At 58.9% G+C, this 19,953-nt stretch overlaps 1 protein-coding gene across 2 annotated transcripts; it reads right to left on the bottom strand.

Annotated features, from left to right (window-relative positions):
• Positions 1–15,597: 15,597 nt before the first annotated feature.
• ARRDC2 (arrestin domain containing 2) lies at positions 15,598–19,132 on the bottom strand (the record flags this gene model as incomplete). Of its 2 annotated transcripts, none has more annotated exons than XM_080714923.1 (8): positions 15,598–15,651; positions 15,762–15,919; positions 16,236–16,398; positions 17,292–17,548; positions 17,645–17,747; positions 18,438–18,585; positions 18,716–18,782; positions 18,859–19,132. In XM_080714923.1, the coding sequence occupies 8 exons, from the start codon at positions 19,130–19,132 to the stop codon at positions 15,598–15,600; spliced, it is 1,224 nt and encodes a 407-aa protein (XP_080571049.1). The 2 variants fall into 2 exon arrangements, with proteins under 2 accessions (XP_080571049.1, XP_080571050.1); XM_080714924.1 differs by having other exon boundaries at positions 15,598–15,648.
• Between the last annotated feature and the right edge of the window lie 821 nt (positions 19,133–19,953).

The following is a 19,953-nucleotide window of genomic DNA, read 5'->3' as shown; positions in this document are numbered from 1 at the left end:
GCTACTCAGTGGACTGATCCAGACCTCGCTGGCTCAGTGGACTGATCCAGACCTCGCTGGCTCAAGCAGCGGCCTTGCCTCATGGGAGGCCCCAGTTCTGGTCTCGCTGGCCCCTGCACCGGTCTAACCCCTAAGCTGGCCTCGGTCCCGGCCTTGGAGGCCGCAGGAGTGAACTTTTTATTCTTTATTTTGAAACAGGGTCTCACTGAGTTGCAGAGGGCCTCACCAAATAGCTGAGGCTGTCCGCGAACCGCGATCCTCCTGCCTCAGCCTCCCCAGTGCTGGGATTGCAAGCCTGGCTCTTTTCGCGCTTACCCCTCAGCTGGGTAGGCTCCGCGTTTGGTGAGAAGCTGCCTGGGCTGGAGACCTGCCGGCCTGGCTCTAGTGCTGCGGCCACACAGGCCCCGCCCTCTAGAGGGGGAAACCGAAGCAGCAGGTGGGGAAGGAGATGGACCTGCCTGGTCCCCTTGGTGGCCGCTGCTGAGCAGGTGGCCAGAGTCCTTCCTTTGCCCAGGGTCGCAGCTGCTCCTGGTCTGTCCGGCCCGGGCTTTCCCTGCCTAGAGGAGGAAACCCACCCTCCTGCTCCCACTCCTGTGTCAGGTCCTTCCCTCCAAAACCAGAACTCTCAGCCGGGCGCGGTGGTGCACGCTTGTCATCCCCGCGCTTGGGAGGCTGAGACCGGAGGATCGTGGTTCGCGGCAGCCTCAGCTACTTAGTGAGGTTCTCAGCAACTTTGTGAGACTCTTTCAAAATAAAGAATCAAAAATAGGGCAGGGGGTGTAGCTCAGAGGTAGAATGCCCCTGGGTTCCATCACCAGACCTGCAAATAAATAAATAAATAAATAAATAAAAATTGGGTGGAGGTGCAGCTTGGAGGCAGATTGACCTAGGTTCAATCCCCAGTTCTGAAAACACATTTGTAAGCCCAGGATTTAGGAGGCTGAGAAAGAAGGATCACAGGTTCAAGGCCGGCCTCAGCAACTTAGTGAGGCCCTTTGCGACTTAGTGAGCTAGGGCTGGGGGTGTAGGTGGGAGGCCGAGCATCCTGGGGTCCATCCCTAGCACAGAGAGACGGACAGACAGACAGACAGACAGACACAGGGAGGGCGCGGGTGGGGCCGGATCCAGAGAAACACGCCCAGTGCTAGGAAGCCTTGCACCAATCAAAAGCATATAAAAAACAAAGCCGGGCGTGGTGGCGCAGGCTTGTAATCCCCGCGCTTGGGAGGCTGAGACAGGAGGATCGCGCAGGTTCAAAGCCAGCCTCAGTTACTGAGTGAGGCTCTCAGCAACTTAGTGAGACCCTGTTTCCAAATAAAATATAAAAAAGGTCTGGGAGTATAGCCCGGAGGTAGAAGGCCTCTGGGTTCCACCCCCAGTACCACCACCAAAAAAAAAAAAAAAAAAGCATATAAAAAAGGCAACTGGGAGCCCTAGAAAGTTCTTGAAGGAAACCTGCACCCCCTCCCGCGTCCAGGCTCCCTGGGCCCGAACTCCTCCTGCCGCCCGCCCGCCCTGCCCGGGCTTTCTCACCGAGAGGAAATCGGAGCCGGTTCCACCAGCGCAGACCGGGCTGGCGGTTTCGATTTGCACAGCCTGGCCTGCCGCCCTCGCCCCTCCGCTCGCCCCCTCCCGCCCCGCGGGCCTCCAGCAGGGGCCTCGGGCTGGGCTGGGCCTCAGAGCCTCAGGCCCGGGCCCCCCACCCCAGCGAGTTTCTCACTGAACCAGGCCAGCCCTCCAGCAGCACCCACCGAACCCTGACTTCAGACTTGGGGTTCCAGAATGGGTGAGGGAAGGAATTGCTGTTACTGATGGCGGCCCGGAAACGCACCCGCTCCTCTGCCGCCTCCAGAGAGCAGCTCCTGGCCCTCCCGCGGGCAACGGGGCTGCTCGGAAGTGGCCATGAGCAGAAGCTCTGGGTGCTGCGGTAGCGCCTGGGATCCCAGGACCAGCCTCACCTGAGGGAGACCCTGCTTCAAAATAAAAATAAGATATGGAGCCGGGCGTGGTGGTGCGCCCCTGTGTTCCCAGTACTTTGGAGGCTGAGACAGGAGGACCCCAGGTTCAAAGTCAGCCTCAGCAGCTTAGGCCCTCTGCAACTTAGGCAGACCCCATTTCCAAGTAAAAAATAAAATAAGGCTGGGGGAGGTGGTATATCCCAGAGGCACCACCCCCAGTACCACAATAAATAAATAAATAAATAAATAAATAAATAAATAAATAAATATGAGTTAGGCTTGTGGGAACACACTTGTAATCCCAGTATTTGGGAAGCTGAGATGGGAGGATCAAAGGTTCATGGTCAGCCTCAGCAACTTAGTGAGGCCCTCTGAGACTTAGTGAGACCCTGTTTCATAATAAAAGAATAAAGCCAGACATGGTGGCGCACACTTATAATCCCAGCCTTCGGGAGGCTGAGACTGGAGGATTGCAGTTCGCGGACAGCCTCAGCTATTCAGTGAGGCCCTCTGCAACTCAGTGAGACCCGGTTTCAAAATAAAGAATAAAAAATAGGGCAGGGGGTGTAGCTCGGAGGTTGAATGCCCCTGGGTTCCATCCCCAGACCTGCAAAAATGAATAAATAAATAAATAAAAATAAAATTATAAAATGGGGCTGGAGATATAGCTCAGAGGTCGAATGCCCCTGGGTTCCATCCCCACTAAAAAATAAAATAAAATGATGCTGAGGTATGATTCAGATATGGGGCACCCCGGGTTCAATCACCAGTTCCATCAAAATAAATAAACAGGCCTTGTCTTCCTGTTTGCACGTTGCCTGATCGTTCGTTTTGGTGCTCATTGGGGAAGTCTCCCCTTGCCTCATTTTCCTGTATTTCCTACCAAGACATCAAGGCTTTATTTTGTTACTTTCCTGTGCAACCCCTTAACCCACATGGGACTGGGTTCTGTGTGTGGTGTGAGGTAGGGAGCGTGCCACTGCTCTCAACAAAGGCTCCCTTCTCCCGGCCCCTGATGGGACGGTCTCCCCTGTTCTCTGCTGAGAGACACAGTCTCTCTCTGGGAGCAAAACCCCTGACTGCATAAGAGCTGTCTTCCCTCTCAGCATTGAGTCTTGGCACGGCTTCTCAGGGTGCTGCTGACTTGGGCATTGGCTCTGATAAAGTAGCTTTGCCTCTGGAAAATAAACACCTAAGATCCGTCTGTGGGCACTTAATTCCAATCTATGGGCCAATGTGCCTCTCCCTGTGACAGTATCTCTCCGACCTAATTGCTGGCTTTGAACCGGGTCCCAGCATGTGGGAGGACCGGTAGGGCCACCCTGCTCTTCTGGAGAAATGTCCTGTTTGTAACTCTCTGCTCTTCCAGGGAAATTTTGAACCATATTATCAAGTTGCAGGGAAAATCCCATCATGACTTTGACTGGGATTGTGATGAAACTACCAGTAGATATAATCAATCTCTTTGCCAGCTTCTGATGTCCTATCCATGAACATGGTATACCTATCGTCTCCTCGGTCTCCATGAACATGGAAGTTATTATTTACTCATTTTTGTGGTATTGGAGATTCTTTTATTTTTATTCTTTTTTTTGTGTGTGTGTGGTACCAGGGATGGAACCCAGGGGCATTCTACCTCCAAGCTGTATCCCCTGACCTATTTTTTTATTCTTTATTTTTAAACAGGGTCTCACTAAGTAGGTGAGTCTGGCTGTGAACCTGTGATCCTCCTGTCTCCGCCCCCCAGTTATTGGGATCACAAGCGTGCACCACCACGCCTAACTAGATAATAGTCATTTTGACTTGGGTGTAAAAGTATCCTCTGTGGCTTTGATTTGCATTTCCCTGATGACTAGTGATATTGAACCTTTTTTTTCTTCATATACCTATTGGCCACTTGTATGTCTTCTTTTGAGAAAAGTCTGTATCTTTGTCTGCTTTTTAAGTGCCATCGCTTGTTTGTTTTGCTGGACTTCCTTATATGTGTGAATATTAACCCCTGTCAGATGCAGTTTGCAAGCGTTTCTTTGTTGCCTCCCTTGTTGGCTTCTCAGTACAACGTGTGCATGTTTCCCTGTGGCTTGGGAACATGTTTTCTCTTTTCTTGCTCTGCTGTCCAGGCTGGGCTCAAGTGATCCTCCAGCCTCAGCCTCCCGAATACCTAGGACTGTGGATAAAGTGGGGCCTGGCTGTCATCCCCCCAGTCCGGAGGCTGAGACAGGAGGATATCAGGTTGAAGGCCAGCCTCAGAACCTTAGCTAGGCCCTGTTGAGTAATTTAAAAATAGCGGAGGGGACCGGGCGTGGTGGCGCACGCTTGGGAGGCGGAGACAGGAGGATCGTGCAGGTTCGAAGCCAGCCGCGCGCGCTGGCTTAGGAGACCCTGTTTCCAAATAAAAATGTGAAAATAGGTCTGGGAGTGTAGCCCGGAGGTAGAAGGGCTTCCGGGAAACCCAGTACCACCAAAAAAAAAAAAAAAAAAAAAAAAAAAAAAAACGGGGGAGGGGTCTCAGTTTCCTCATCTGTCTATAGGAGCTCAGGGCTGGGGAGGGGTCCAGAGGCCCCTAGGGGGATTCGTGGTCCAGTCTTGGTCTCTCTGTCTCTCCCTGTCTCCGTCCTTCGTTGGTAGATCAGATTCAGCCCTTCTTATTTGGCATGTCTGGGGACCAGAGGCCTCGAGTCCAGCCTCAGGGAAGGAGCCAGGTCCGAGCTCCTGCTCCTGCTCCTCTGGCCGGCTTCCCCATAGGTGCCTGCGCTGCAAACCCGCCCAGCGGCTGCTCCCCTCCCCTGGACCCTGAGCCCAGCCCCAGGGATCCTGGCGACTCTGGCGGGGCCTTGGGCCTCATCCTGCGGGATGCCAGCCTGGGCGCTGCACCCCAAGACGGTTCTAGAATAGCCTCAGGGGGGCATGAAGGGGCTGCCTGCCCTGGGACAGCCTGGACCTCGCTAGTCCCTGCCGCCACCTCCCTGCATTGCCAAAGACGCCGGAGGCGCTCCTGGGGCGGCCAGGTGGCAGGTCTGTCCTGCTGAGGCTGCGACAGCAACAGCAACTAAAACGACAACAACAGGCTCAGCAGATTGAAGAAAAACAGTGAACCGCAAGCCAAGATCGATTGGCCCCACCTGGGTAAAAACATCCACGTAGCCGGGCGCGGTGGCGCACGCTTGTCATCCCAGCATCCGGGAGGCTGAGACCCCGGAGGATCACGGTTCGCGGACAGCCTCGGCTACTTAGTGAGGCCCTCGGCAACTCAGTGAGACCCTGTTTCAAAATAAAGAATAAAAAATAGGGCAGGGGGGTGTAGCTCGGAGGTCGAATGCCCCTGGGTTCCATCCCCAGACCTGCAAATAAATAAATAAATAAATAAATAAATAAATAAATAAGAAATACTGAGACTCTCATCAACCGAGCCAGAAACTACTTCAAAATAAAAAATAGCTGGGCGTGGTGGCGCACGCTTGTAATCCCCGGGCTTGGGAGGCGGAGACAGGAGGATCGCGCAGGTTCGAAGTCAGCCTTGCCGGCTTAAGAGACCCTGTTTCCAAAAATAAAATAGGTCTGGGAGTGTAGCCCGGAGGTAGAAGGGCTTCCAGGAACCCCAGTACCACCAAAACAAACAAACAAACAAACAAAACAAAACAAAACAAAAAATAAAATAAAATCGGGTTGGGGTTGCAGCTCCAAGGTAGAATACCCTGGGTTCGATCCTCAGTGCTACGGCAGAAAAAGAATGAAGACTAAGGGTGTCGCTGGTGCAGAGCCTGTAGGTTCCATCCCTAGTGGGCGGGGGGGGGGGGGGGGAGCTGTTGGTTTCCCGCCCTGCGGCACCTACAATCCCAGGCCCACCCAGCCCCGCGTGGCAGGGGTCACGGCCCCACCCAGATGGGGAAACCAAGGCAGCGCCTGCCCGGCCGCGGCAGCCTCGTCCCTGGGCTTCCGCGCACCCTCTCGCCCCGGCTGGGCGCGCCCCGGGCGCACGGGCTCCTAACTGCGCTGTTTACAGTGTAGCGAGTTAATATTTAAACCATGTGGCGCACAGATGTGTTGTATTTTGCAGCAGGAGAAAGAACACGGGCGGCCACGGCCCTGCCCAGCTCGGCTTCCGAACAGAAGGCTGTGCTGAAACGCCGGGTTCTGGTGCATTTTCTCCCACAAAAAGTTTTTGTTTGTTTTTGTTTGTGGTGCTGGGGATAGAACCTAGGGGCGTCCTAACTCCGAAATACACTCCAGCCCTATTTTTTGTTTGGAACTGAGGGTGGAACCCAAGGGCGTTCTACCTCCAAGCTACACCCTCTGCCCTATTTTTTTTTTAATTCCTTATTTTGAAACCGGGTCTCGCTGAGTTGCGGAGGGCCTCACTAAGTAGCTGAGGCTGGCCGCGAACCGCGATCCTCCTGTCTCAGCCTCCCGGATGCTGGGGTTACAAGCGTGCGCCACCACGCCCGGCTTGTTTTTTTATTTTGAAACAGGGTCTCGCTAAGTGGCAGGGGGCCTCACTAAGTAGCTGAGGCTGTCTGTGAACCGCGATCCTCCGGTCTCAGCCCCCCAAGCGCGGGGATTACAAGCGCGCGCCACCACGCCCGGCTGATTTTGTTCTTCTTTACTGCTGAGTAGAAGTCCATCGGGTGCGTTTCCCATAATTTTGCGATCCATTCATCTGTTGATGGACACGTTGGTTGGTTCCATAATTTGGCTATTGTAAACTGCGCTGCTGTGAACATGGGTATGCATATGTTACTGTAATCCTTTCAATTTTATTTTGAAACAGGGTCTCAATGAGTGGCTCAGGGTGTCACTCAGTTGCCCAGGCTGGCCTCCACCCTGCCATCTCCTGCCTGGGCCTCCCAAGTCACTGGGAAGGCAGGTGTGGGCACCGCGCGGGTCTCCAGATCTGGTTCTTTATCCCGCGAGCTCTCGGCTGGGCGCCCAGCGCTCCCTTCGGCCTCCTGACCCCGCCCAGCAGCCCACGATCCTGTCCAGTTCTCCCAGCTGTGTTCGCCCACCGCCATGACCACGGTGAAGGGCCCCTGGTGGCAGCTCTGAAAACAACCCGGCCAGGGCGGCTGCTGCGGGCGCGCCTCCTGCATGGGGTCCTCCGGTCCTCGGAGCATACGCTGAGGTCCTGCAGGGACCCTCCGGGAGCAGGTGAAGGTGCGCGGCCCACACCTGGCCCGTGACCCTGGGCACCCCAAACTTGGCCTCAGCCTCACCAGCTGGCAGCGGGATCCTGCCAGATGTCAAGAGAGCTGGATGGCAGGAAGATGGCCCTGGCCGGGTGTGGAGGCGCACGCTTGTCATCCCAGTCCTCGGGAGGCTGAGACCGGAGGACCGCAGGCTCATGGCCAGCCTCTGCAGCTTGGCGAGGCCCTGTTTCAAAATGAAGAATAAAAAATAGGGCTGGGGGTGTAGCCCGGAGGTAAATGCCCCTGAGTTCAATCCCTAACATCAAAATAATAACAAATAAAAATAAAGGAAAAAGGGCTCAGTGGTAGAGTGCCCCTGTCCATTAAAGTGCCCCCCTCCATTAAGGAATGAATCAATCAGGCTGCTGCAGCCGGGCGAGGTTGTGCACGCTTTTAATTCCAGTACTTGGGAGGCTGAGACAGGAGGATCGCAGGTTTGAGGCCAGCCTCAGCTACTTAGGCCCTCCTCAACTTAGTGAGACCTTGTTTCAAAATTAAAAAGAAATAGGGCTGGGTGTGTAGCTCCGAGGTAGAATGCCCCTGGGGTTCCATTCTCAGTACTGAAAAAATTGGGCCGGTGTGTTTTCCTGGGCCAGCCTGACCCGCCGTCAGGCTCTCTTTCACAGAGGAGGAGGAGAGGCCCAGAGACGGCGGGGATGGGTCCCAGGCAGCTCAGCCAGGGCTGGGCCGCAGGCCGCGGCGCCCTCCACGCCGCCACTGTAAACAGTCGGCGCCCAGAGATGCTGGCACCGCGCCTGACTTGCGGGGTGACTCCTCTGTGACCCGATACCGTGTCAGCAGTCCCGGTCACTTGATATTTGATAAACAGTGTCCTGGCGGTCGGTGCCGCCAGCGGTCGGCCGTGCCAGCCCTGACACCTGGCCACCCAGGCGCCTCCCTCCAGCTTGGTAAAGGGAGTCCCTGCCGACAGTGAGCGGAGCTGCAGGCTCCCTACTTGAGGCTCAGCAGGCAGGAGCTGGCTGCACTCAGGCGTGGTGGCTGCCAACCTGGGGCACTGGAAACAGGCCCATACTCTGTAAATAGAGTCCCGATACATTGTAGCCACCCTGATACATTGTGGCTACCCCCTGACACATTGTAGCCACCCCGATACATTGTAGCCACCCCAATACATTGTAGCCACCCCAACACATTGTAGCCACCCCCGATACATTGTAGCCACCCCAATACATTGTAGCCACCCTGACACATTGTAGCCACCCCGATACATTGTAGCCACCCCGACACATTGTAGCCACCCCGATACATTGTAGCCACCCCAATACATTGTAGCCACCCCGACACATTGTAGCCACCCCCGATACATTGTAGCCACCCCAATACATTGTAGCCACCCCGACACATTGTAGCCACCCCGATACATTGTAGCCACCCCGACACATTGTAGCCACCCCCAATACATTGTAGCCACCCTGATACATTGTAGCCGGCCGCCTCCCTAGGAGCCTAACCTGGCTGTCACATTCCCAACCAATTTAAAAGATACCCAGACAGCCTCCGAGGCCGGATCGGAGCCTGCCGAGGGGTTAGGCCAGTGTCGAGGCCAGCGGCCGGCATCGGAGCCTTCCGTGAAGCAAGGCCGCTACTGGGGCCTCCGAGGAGGGATCAGAGCCAGCTGAGAGGTTAGGCCGGTGTCCAGGTCAGCGAGGCCAGAACCGGGGCCTCCCATGAGGCAAGGCCGCTGCTTGAGCCAGCGAGGTCTGGATCAGTCCACTGAGTAGCCAGGCCACTACTGGGGCCGTCAAGAGTGGGATCGGTATTTGCAACGCGGCATGCACAGAGAAATATTGCAGAAAATTAAAACCAGATGCTTCCCCTAATCAGCAATAACTAGGAGGAAAGGGGCAACAGGAAGAGGTGGAGCTATAGAAAGGGCCCTATAGTGAAGCAACTAAGGTGACCAATCAGAGGGTATGGAATAGGGGAGGATGGAGCCTCTTTAAAAAGCAGGAGGTACATAAACATATGTATCAAAGTTAATCACCAAACAAGCATGGGATCGAGGGAGGGGGAGGGAATGGGATGGGGCTGGATGAGGGCTGATTGGATGATGTGTGCTTGTATATCCTCTCAAGTCTTGTATTCCAATGTGATATATGATTACAATACACCAATAAAAATAAATTAAATAAAAAAGATACCCAGACACAGAGCAGCCTGGGAGAAGTACAAATTTCACTCTGGGGTTATCTGTAGATTACACCTTAGGGGCTCAGACCCCAGGACACTCATTACACCTGTGGGGCAGAGCTGAGCTGCTGCAGCAGAGACTGTGCGGCCCAGAAGCCTTAAATATTTACTAGCTGGCCCCTGGCAGAAGCCACTGGCCGGCTGGTCTCAGGCCCTGGACAGTCGCTGTGGCCCGTCCCGTACTTGACACCCTGCGATAGTCAACCACGAAGCAGGGTGTGGTGGCGCGTACCTGTGACCCCAGTACTGGGGAGGCTGAGACAGGAGGGTCACAGGTTTGAGGACAGCCTCCACAAGTAGCGAGACTCTTATCAACCTAGCGAGACCCTGTTCAAAACAGAATAAAGAGGAAAAGGGCTGGGGGTGTAGCCCAGAGGTAGAATGCCCCTGGGCTCAACCCCCAGTAGTACCACAAATAAATATTTATTTATTTATTTATTTATTTTGGTGGTACTGGGGTTCCTGGAAGCCCTTCTACTTCTGGGATACACTCCCACGGGCTACACTCCCAGACCTATTTTTTAACTTTTTTTATGTGAAAACAGGGTCTCTTAAGCCAGCGAGGCTGGCTCCGAACCAGCGCCATCCTCCTGTCTCTGCCTCCCAAGCGCGGGGATTACAAGCGCGCGCCACCACGCCCGGCCACAAATAATTTTTTAAAAAAGCTGGGCAAGGTGGGCGTGGTGGCGCGCGCTTGTAATCCCAGCATTCGGGAGGCAGAGACAGGAGGATCGTGGTTCTCGCTAGGACAGCCTCAGCTACTTAGTGAGTGAGGCCCTCCGCAACTTAGTGAGACCCTGTCTCAAAATAAAGAATAAAAAATGAGGTAAGGGGTATAGCTCGGGTTCCATCTCCAGAACTGTAAATAAATGAAAATAAATAAATAAATAAATAAATAAATAAATAAATAAGCCGGGTGTGGTGGGCACGCTTGTCATCCCCGCGCTTGGGAGGCGGAGACAGGAGGATCACGCGGGTTCGAAGCCAGCCTCGGTTGTCTTAAGAGACCCTGTTTCCAAATAAAATATAAAATAGGTCTGGGAGTGTAGCCTGGAGGTAGAAGGCCCCTGGGTTCTACCCCCAGTACCACCAAAAATAAATAAATAAATAAATAAAACCCCTGGGCTCAATCGAGTCCCACAAACACACCGCAGCACCCGCCCCTCGCCTGGGCCTCGGCCGGGCCTCCATGGAGGTTCGTGTTTACACCTGGGCTCATCGTGTGTCCCTCACTGCGCACGCGCGGGCCATCAGTCCCCAGATCAGAGAAGACTGATTTGGGTCTCAACAGCTGGTTCTCAACAGCGCGGACGCGGCCCGGCAGGCCGCTCGCCCCCCGCGCTGCCCCCTCGGCCTCTGTGCCGTCCACTGCGGGCCTAGGCCGGGGCTGGCTCTGCGGAGGGAGGCTCCTGTGACCCAAGGGCTGGGGGCTGGAGGAGCAGGGCGGCCCCCAAGGCCACAGCAGCCCCAGGGCAGGCGGCCCGGGCCGGGGCTCCTGGAGAGCCCGCCGTGGCCTGTTCAGAAAGGACAGAGCTGGACGCCAATGTCCCAGCCCACGGGGCCAGGCCGAGCTGGACGGCGATGGGGTGGGGTGCGCTTGGCAGCCGGAGGGCTGGGGACCGCGGGGAACGGTCAGGTGGACAGAGAGAAAGGGAGGCAGGGAGGCCAGGAGGCCGGGAGAAGCCATGGCTTTGTGTAGATTCCAGAAGAGCTGGAATCTGCCGTGAGCAGCAGCCAGCCCAGGGCTGCCCCGGGTTCCTGGCCCTGGGGCTGCGGCTCAAGGCCTCACTATGGCGGCCCACGCCAGGGCGCCCGTGTCCAGCTGGAAAATGCCTGCCGGGCTGGACAGGCTGCTCCTTCTGCCTGGCTCCCTGGTGAACTCCTCTTCATACCTCAAAGCCCCACAGGGGTCTAGATCCAGGATCTCAAACACAGATCAATCAGCACGCCCGCCCCACCCTGGCTGAGAGGTTGGGACCCGAGTCCCAGTGCACACACGTGCACACAGCCCCAGGACAAGCCCTGCGCACATGCGCCGCGGCCCCACCCGTTCCGAGGCGGCGTCCAGCAAACACCGCCGCAAACGTCCAGCGCCACGGTCTCAGGAAGCGCAGCTGCTCCCTGGGGAGGCCGCTTCCTGTTTCCCCAGACAGAGCCGCCGCTGTTCTAGAACACTCCAGCCCCTCCAGCTGACTCCTATCCTGTCACCCTGCGCCCCCTCAGGGCCCAGCCACGTCCGGGGCCGGATGGGTAAACTGAGGCTCCAGGAGGGGCCACCACCGGCCCCTCGGCGTTAGAGGCGTTAGCGAACCCGGCTGAGCACCGGCTCCTGGAAGGACCCAGGGCCCCTCCTAGGTCCCGGCCCAGGCCCAGGCCTAGCGCTCCCCCAGTCAGCACCCTGCCCCATCCTGAGTCACCGAGACCAAGGCCACCCCTACACCAGACACTGAGGCCTGCTGGCCACCCAGGGAGCAGACTGGACTGGACAGTGAAGGACAGCCCTGGGTCTCAGGGCAGCTGAGGAAATGCCTGGCTCCCTCCTGCCCGCTGTGGCCGGACAGCCCTGCCCCAGTCACCCGGCGAACTCCTCTTCACCCATCAAAGCCCCAGTTCTGATGTCCTCTCTGCCTGGAACCCTTCCCAGCCCCATCCTCCCCTCAGGCTCCACCCGGACTCCATGGGTCTGGGAGCCTCTGTCCTCACAAGGCCTGTCCTCAGGGGTGTTTGTGTAGCTGGACCTGGTGGCAAGAGATGGCCTCCATCACGGCCCATGATCCTCCAGGTGCTTGGAGTGATTGGCCAAGCCCATGTCAAATGCTCATCCCTGAACCAATCCCGGTGTTCCCTGGCGACAAGAGACTTTGATTGGCCAGGTCACGCCCCCTGCAGTGTTGGGGGGCCGGGCTGGTGCTCCCGGGTTCCCGGGTTCGAGCCTGGGTCACCCTTGAGCTGAGCTGGGCGGTCAGGCGGGGGGCGGCTTCCTCCTGGGCCCCGCGCCCGCCCGGGCTGCGCTTTCTGGGACTTTCCAGGACATCACAAACCAGGGCGGCGCCGGAGGAAGCGCCGGGTCCCCGCGGGGCTGGGGGGCGCCCGGGAAGACGGGCTCCACTGTGACCACTAGCGTGTCCACCAGAGCCACGGCCACCCAGCACCTCCTGGGGCCCTGGGGCCGACCCTGAGCAGACGCCATAGATATGTGACCCCCGGGGAGGAGCTGGCGCGGCCCCTAGAGCGCGGGAGGTGGGTGGAGGAGCCGCAGGTGCTGAGGCCTTGGGGCCGGGGCCGCACTGGGGAAGGTCTAAGCCAGGGGGGGCCGAGGAGGCGGCGGCCGGGACGCGCTGTCCTGGAACTGGAGCCCGCGGGCCGCCCCATCCCACCCGCCGCCGGGCTCCCTGCCGGGGACAGAATGTGCCGGAAGGAGGGAGGGGGAGGAAGGAGGAGGAGGGAGGGAGGAGGGGGAGGAAGGGAGGAGGGGGAGGAAGGGAGGAGGGAGGGGAGGGAAAGGGAGGGAGGGGGAGGGAGGAGGAGGGAGGGGAGGGAGGGGAGGGAGGATGGAGGAGGGAAGGGGAGGAAGAGGGGAGGGAGGAGGAGGGAGGGAGGAGGAGGGAGGGAGAAGGGAAGGAGGAGGGAGGGAGGAGGGAGGGATTCCTGAACAGCAGCCCCGTGGGCCGCGAGCCAGCGTTGGCTAGCGGTGCCCCGCGTGCCTGTCCTGGGGCCAGGGCCACAGTTTCTTTTTTTTTTTTCTTTTTGGTCCTGGGGATGGAACCCAGGAGCATCCTACCTCCGAGCTACATACACCCCCTGCCCTATTTTTTATTCTTTATTTTGAAACCGGGTCTCACTGAGTTGCGGAGGGCCTCACTAAGTAGCTGAGGCTGTCCGCGAACCACAATCCTCCCGTCTCAGCCTCCCGAATGCTGGGATTACAAGCGTGCGGCACCCGGCTTTCTCAGAGCTATTTTATACCTTATTTGGAAACAGGGTCTCACTAAGTTGCTGAGAGCCTCACTAAGTAGCTGAGGCTGGCTTCGAACCCGTGCCATCCTCCTGTCCCAGCCTCCGGCAGGGAGCAGTTCTGAGTGGCGGCTGCATCAGGCCTGGTGGAGTCTGAGCTGGGGAGGCTTGGGTGGGGCTGAGGTTGGAGGGAGCACCGTCTACTGGGAAGACGTCACCGAGCACCTGCTGTTTGTGGGGCCCTGGGGACAGTCCCCTTCTTCCCTGGGGCTGGATGTCAACGCCAAGATGATAACTCCAGCCAGGCGTGGCTCCGGCCAGACTGTATCCCAGTTCTCAGACTGGAAAACCGCAGGTTCGAGGACAGCCTCAGCAAGTAGTGAGACTCTCATCAACCTAGTGAGACCCTGTTTCAAAAAAAATAAATAATAATAGTAATAATAATAATAATAATAATAATAATAATCCAGGCATGGTGGCACAGGTTTGTAATTTCAGCATTTGGGAAGCTGAGACCGGAGGATTGCGGTTTGAAGACAGCCTCAGCTACTTAGGCCCTTTGCAACTCAGCGAGACCCTGTTTCAAAATAAAGGAAAAAAAAATAGGACTGGGAGTATAGCTCGGAAGTTGAATGGTCCTGTGTTTTATCCTCAGTACCACACACACAAAAAAAGGAAAGAAATTCTTGTACATGTGTGCACAGAAGTTAGAAAAGGCCCAAGTGTTCACGGAGGTGTGACTGGATCTACAAAAGGTGGTGCCTCTGTGTGGTGGAATATTACTCAGGTGTGAAAAGGAAGGAAGCCCTGACCCACGATGCAGGCGGGTGAGCCTCGTCAGCACGCTGACAGAGCCCGGGCCCAGGCCAGGCGGTGCCCGGGACAGAGGCAGACCGCGGCTTGCCAGGGCTGGCGAGGGCGGGGGGCGCGGCTGCGAGGGGGGACTGGGTCTCCTCTGAGAGTCGTGGAATGTTCTGGAAGTAGACGGAGGTGGTTGTCTGCAGAGTTCGGAAACGCAGTGCGTGCACAGAGGCGTACTCTTTACAGCGGCTAATTTTCTGCTATGGTGGTTTCACCTTAGTAGAAACCAAGGGACTCCCCTGGGCCGCGGGAGTCTCTGGGAAAGGTCGCCCTTTGCGCTCCCACCCAGCTCAGCCTCGGTTTCCCCTTCTGCACACGGGTCCCTCACTGGCCGGGAACTCCACCCCGAGACTGTGACGGCGTAGCGACAGAAGCCACGGCAGCCCTCCTGGCTGCTGGGAATAAATAAGTAAAAAGGCCAATAAACCCGGTCTTTCCCTCCGCTTTTATTAAAAAAGAAAAAACGGTACAAAAGAGAACAATTTAAGGCTTATTGGAGACCGAGTCCCCGCGGGCCCCGCCTCGGCCAGGGGGCGTCACGGGTGGGCTCCTCCAGCGCCCAGGCCTCGCCTCTCCCCTGCGGACCCCGGAACACAGTGGTCCCACTCGCCCCAGGCCGCGCTGGGGCTGGGAATTCTGACCTCTGAGCCGAGCCAGGGCCGCGCACGCTGTGCCCACCTGGACTTGGGTTCCTGGGTCACGCACCCCCGGGGTGCGCTGGTCCCCAAGGCCTCCGCCCAGGGCAGCTGTGGGCCGGCCTTGTGAAGGGCTCCACACTGCCCTCTTGCCTGCCGGGCGTCTTGGTGTGGCTGCAGGGCAGACCCCTCCCCTCGAGCCCTGGTTCTTCTTTGCGGTCCTGGGGCACTGTCCCCCTGACCTGCAGCCCCAGCCCCTTTGACTTTGAGACAGGGCCTCCCGAAGTGGCTCAGGCCGGCCTTGAACTCGTGACCCCTGCCTCAGCCTCCTGAATGGCTGGGATGATAGGCACGCGCCACCACGCCTGGCATCTGATCCCCCTAAAGGCTAAGGGGCCGGGCCCCCAAATAGTACTCAGCTCTGACCTTCTCTGACTTTTCTTCCTCCTCACTTGGCTACTCTGGGCTCCTATTCATCTGCCAAAGCCTCAGGTAAAATGCCCATTCCTCCAGAAAGCCTTCCTGCGTCCCCTGGTGACTTCCAGCCCTGGGTCCCTTCTCCTTCCACAAGACTTCTTGAGAAGCGTCTGTCTGGCTCGGTCCCCCAGACAGGTTGTTTTCTGGCGTGGACAGGTGAAAGGCTCTCGGGTTGCACCCGAGGGACAGCCAGCCTCCCTCGGCCTGTGTCTTTATTATCCCGAGACTCAGTTTCCCTGCTTCGGGCTGGGAGAACTTGTGACCGCGTCCCTCGGGGCGCGACCTCGGCCCTCGAGGTGTCTGTCCCTCCATGGCCCCTCAGCAGGTCATGCAGCGCGGCCTCGTGGCCTCCGAAGGCGGGTTGGGATCCTCCTGAAGGAGACGGCTCTTAGTCACGCCGCCCGTGGGCCCCGCGTCTGTCCCGGCACATGCGCCCCACGCGGGCCTCCCACCCGGGAGACCGGGCCGGCGGGCGGGCTCACCTCGGAGTACAGGGGAGGTGGGCACAGGCGGAACTCCCGGATGTAGGCCAGGTAGGGGCCTTCGGGGCCCAGGATGGGGTCCCACGGGGCTGGGTGGGGGCCCTGGGCAGCGGCTGCGGCCTCCTCCTCCGTGACCACCTCCGAGTACGCGGGAGGGGCTGGAACGAGAGGGACTGCGGTGAGGGGGCTGCCAGGGCGGCTCAGGCTGGATCCCGGGGGTCTGTGGTGTGTGCTGGAGGCCCAGGGTGCTCCAGGGCTGAGCTGCCCTCCAGCCCTTTCCATTTTTTATTTAGAGACAGGGTCTGGCTAAGTGGCCACATGGCCTTGGACCTGGGATCCTCCTGCCTGGGCCTCCCCAGCCGCTGGGCTGACAGGCGGTGCCATTGGTCCCCGACACCCCAAGGCGATGACTGTGACCTCCTGCAGTCGGGAACACTGGGCCCCTCTGCCCCCCGGAGCAGAGTGGGGGCTCACCCTCGGGCGGCTCGGGCAGGGCGCCTGGGCCCCGGTCCAGCAGGAAGCCGGCATGGTCGCCCACGCTGAAGGAGCGTCTGCCGAAGGGGCGCAGGGGGACGGTGCCGATGACCAGCGGCAGCTCCAGGAGCAGCTTGGACATGCCCGGGAGGTGCACACAGACCTGCGGGGAGCGCGCCCGGCAGCCTCAGCAGCGCCCGCTCCCCCGCCTTTGTATTTATTTTACTTATTTATTTGTCTGTTTATTTATTTATTTGTGGTACTGGCTTTGAACCCAGGGCCATTCCACCTTCAAGCCACACACCCCCAGCCCTATTTTTTTATTCTTTATTTTGAAACAAGGTCTGACTGAGTTGCAAAGGGCCTCACCAAGTAGCCGAGGCTGTCTGCAAACTGAGATCCTCCTGTCTCAGCCTCCCGAATGCTGGGATTGCAAGCATGCGCCACCACGCCCGCCCGGCTTACCTTTTATTTATTTATTTATTTTGGTGGTACTGGGGGTGGAACCCAGAGGCTTTCTACCTCCCGGCTATACTCCCAGACCTTTTTTATATTTTATTTGGAAACAGGGTCTCACTAAGTTGCTGAGAGCCTCACTTAGTAGCTGAGGCTGGCTTCGAACCTGTGCGATCCTCCTGTCTCAGCCTCCCAAGCACGGGGATTACAAGCGTGCGCCACCACGCCCGGCTTACCTTTTTATTTTATATTTATTTATTTTGTGGTACTGGGGATTGAACCCAGGGGCACTCTACCTCTGCGCTACACCCCCAGCCCGGCCATTTTTAATTTTTTATTTGCAACAGGGTCTCATTAGGTTGATGAGGGTCTCACTACTTGCTGAGGCTGTCCTTGAACCTGCGACCCTCCTGTCTCAGCCTCCTGAGTACTGGGGTTACAGGTGTGTGCCACCCGGCCGGGCTTGCTCCCTCTTCCCCAGACACCACATTCCCGGCCACAGCGCCGCCCACCCCCTGTGCCAATGCCGGGCCCAGCGCCAGCGTCAGGGCAGCAACGCAGCCCACAGCCACCCCTGGCTCTGAATCGAGACCCCTGTACCTTGAGGGAGTAATCCACGTGCAACACCCGGCAGTGCAGGATGGAGGGGCCCACCGGGGGGATGCGCAGCGCCCGGCCCTGCCACAGCACGCGCCGGCCCGGGCCCACGGGCGCGCCCTCCAGGCTGGCCACCACCGCACGCTTCTGCTTCCGAGCGCCGCGGGCCATGAAGGTCTGCGTCTGCAGCAGGGCCACCCGCGGCAGCACGGGGCTTGAGCAGCCGTTGTTGATCTCGGCCAGCACCGGGATCACCTCTCCTGCAGCAGAGGGCAGCGGCGCCTCAGTTTCCCCGCCCGCGGCCCTGGTCCAGGCGCCTTCCCACCCGGCCCCGGCCGGCCCGTCCGATCTGCTACCCGGGGTGTAGCCCTTGCGGTCGATCTTCGCGGAGAGGTGGACGAGGCCGTAGTTGCCGTACCAGGACCGGGCGAACTTTTCCTGAGCTCCGGCTTGGGGTGCCTACCAGAGCGGAGAGCGGGGCCGTGAATGGGTCCCTGTGTGAGCGCCGGACGCCCGGGGAGCTCCCAAGCCCCCCCCAGGCGAGGGACAGTGGTTTCTTTTTAACAATTCAAGAACAATCTGTGAAAGGGAGCCAGGAGGAGTATGACTGTTTTTATAAAACCAAAAATGAAAGTCTTTGGGAGGCTGAGACAAGAGGACGGCGGGTTTGAGACCAGCGCCGGAAACTTAGTGAGGCACACCCTCACTAAAAATAATAAAAAAGAAAGAAAGAAAGAAAAGAAAAGAATAAGAGAAAAAAGAAAGAAAAAGAAAATAAAGAAAGAAAATAAAAAAGAAAAAGAAAAGAAGAAAATAATAAAGAAAGAAAAGAAAAGAAAAGAGGAAGGAATGAGCCAAGTGCTTTGTGTGTGTCTAGCATCCAGGAAGCCCTTACTACAGCAAGCTCTGACCATGCCCGGTTTCACAGGCCGGACCTCAGAGACTCAGAGGATGAAACACTGGCTCGGACTGCACAGCCAACGGGCCTCTGAGATTTGCGCCCCAGCTCCAAGCTCCCACCCCTGCCTCGCTCCCCTCCAGGGGCCACCGGGACCCCTACTCGGTGAAGGGGTCCGGCAGCCGGCCGGGCTCACCCAGGGGCCGAGCCCTGCAGACAATCTGCCATCTTTCCACCTGCCAGCCGCTCACCAACAGGACGGGGGTGTTGATATCCACGGGCTCGATGACCGTGAACTCCTTCCTGGTCCTGCGCGCCGGCACCCAGGGGCGGTGCAGGGTGGCCTGGATGCTGTAGCGGACGCTGCCGTGTTTGCCCTCAAAGGAGGTCACCAGCATCCTGGGGCGGCGGGAAGGGGGTCGGGGGTGAGATGCAGAAGGCACAAGGGTGACGGGTGCAGAGGCCTCGGCCCGGGAAACGCGCTCCCGGGGTCCCCGAGGCGGGATGGCGGTCCCCACCCCGGACTTACAGGGGCAGCTGGAAGCTGAACTCGAACTCGTGGCGGCCGGCGGGCAGGGTGGCGGTGCCTCCGGAGTCTGTGGACGGGCAGAGGGGATGCTCAGGGCCGCGCAGCCGCACGTCGGGCGGGCGCCCGGGCCGGGCCCGCCGTACCTGGGGCGAGCAGCGTGGCGCGGTGGCTCACGACCTCCAGGCGCTCGCTGTAGCTCTGCGTGTAGATGCTGCTCGAGCCCGCGCTCCGCGACTCGATCCAGTGCACGCGCGCGCGCCCCCGCGCCCGCAGCCTCAGCGCGCGCACGCGCGCCGCGCCCGCCAGCTCCAGGTGCACCCGGCCCGCCACCACCTGGCCGCCGCTGAACACCGGCCCGGCGCCCGCGGCCGCGCCGTCCAGCCGCACCGCGAACGCCTTCACCCTGTCGAACATCATCGCCTCCCGGGGGTCAGAGAGCTCGGAGGGCTCGCCCAGGCGCGGACCCGGGCTTCGAACCCGCCGCGCCCAAACGGCGACGGACCCACAGCCCGAACTCCCGCGCGCGCAGGCGCAGCGGCTCGCCCGGGACGGAACCCCGCGGCGCGCCGCGCGGGGCGCCGCTTTTATAGGGCAGGGCGTGGGCGTGGCCAGAGGCGCGAGCCTCGCCCTCGGAAAGCTCTCCGCCAATAGCGCGGCGAGGGGCGTGGCATCTCTCAGGCGTGGAGCGAAATAACCCAGGCCGGGGCTCCGCCGTTGGCTGGATCACCTTAGCGGGCGGGGCAGGGTACTGAGGCACAGGTGCAGCCAGAGCCGCTTTCTCCCGGACCCCCTCCCCCCAGAACAAGGAGGGGAAACTGAGGCTCCGAGGCAGAGGCCCGGGCTTGAGGTCTCCTAGTAAAGCCATCTGCCTCAGCTTCAGCACCGACCGGCTGCCGCTGGCAGAGGTGCCGGGGTCCAGGTTGGTAGAGGCCTGACTCCACCCAGGCTGCCACCCACCCTCTAGGCAAACCGGGTGGCAGAAATGGATGGGGCCTCCTCCTCTTGAACCTCGGTCAGCTACGGGACACGTGACATCCTCCTGTGCCTCAGTTTCCACTCCTGCAAGCCGGCAGAACGCCAGGATCAGCCTCCAAGGGTCGTGCCCGGGCAACCGCGGCTCCATCCCTCGGAACACCGCCCAGCTCTGGGATGTCGCCCCTGGCTTTCCTACCTCCCCCTTCCCCTCGCCCTCTGGGCACCATCAGCCTGCGTCCCCGACAGACAGAGCCGAGCGCAGG

Source organism: Muscardinus avellanarius, assembly GCF_963383645.1.
Source record: "Muscardinus avellanarius genome assembly, chromosome: 18".
Taxonomy (NCBI): domain Eukaryota; kingdom Metazoa; phylum Chordata; class Mammalia; order Rodentia; family Gliridae; genus Muscardinus; species Muscardinus avellanarius.
The sequence above is the reverse complement of the archived record's forward strand: the minus strand, read 5'-3'. Positions and strand labels throughout refer to the sequence as shown.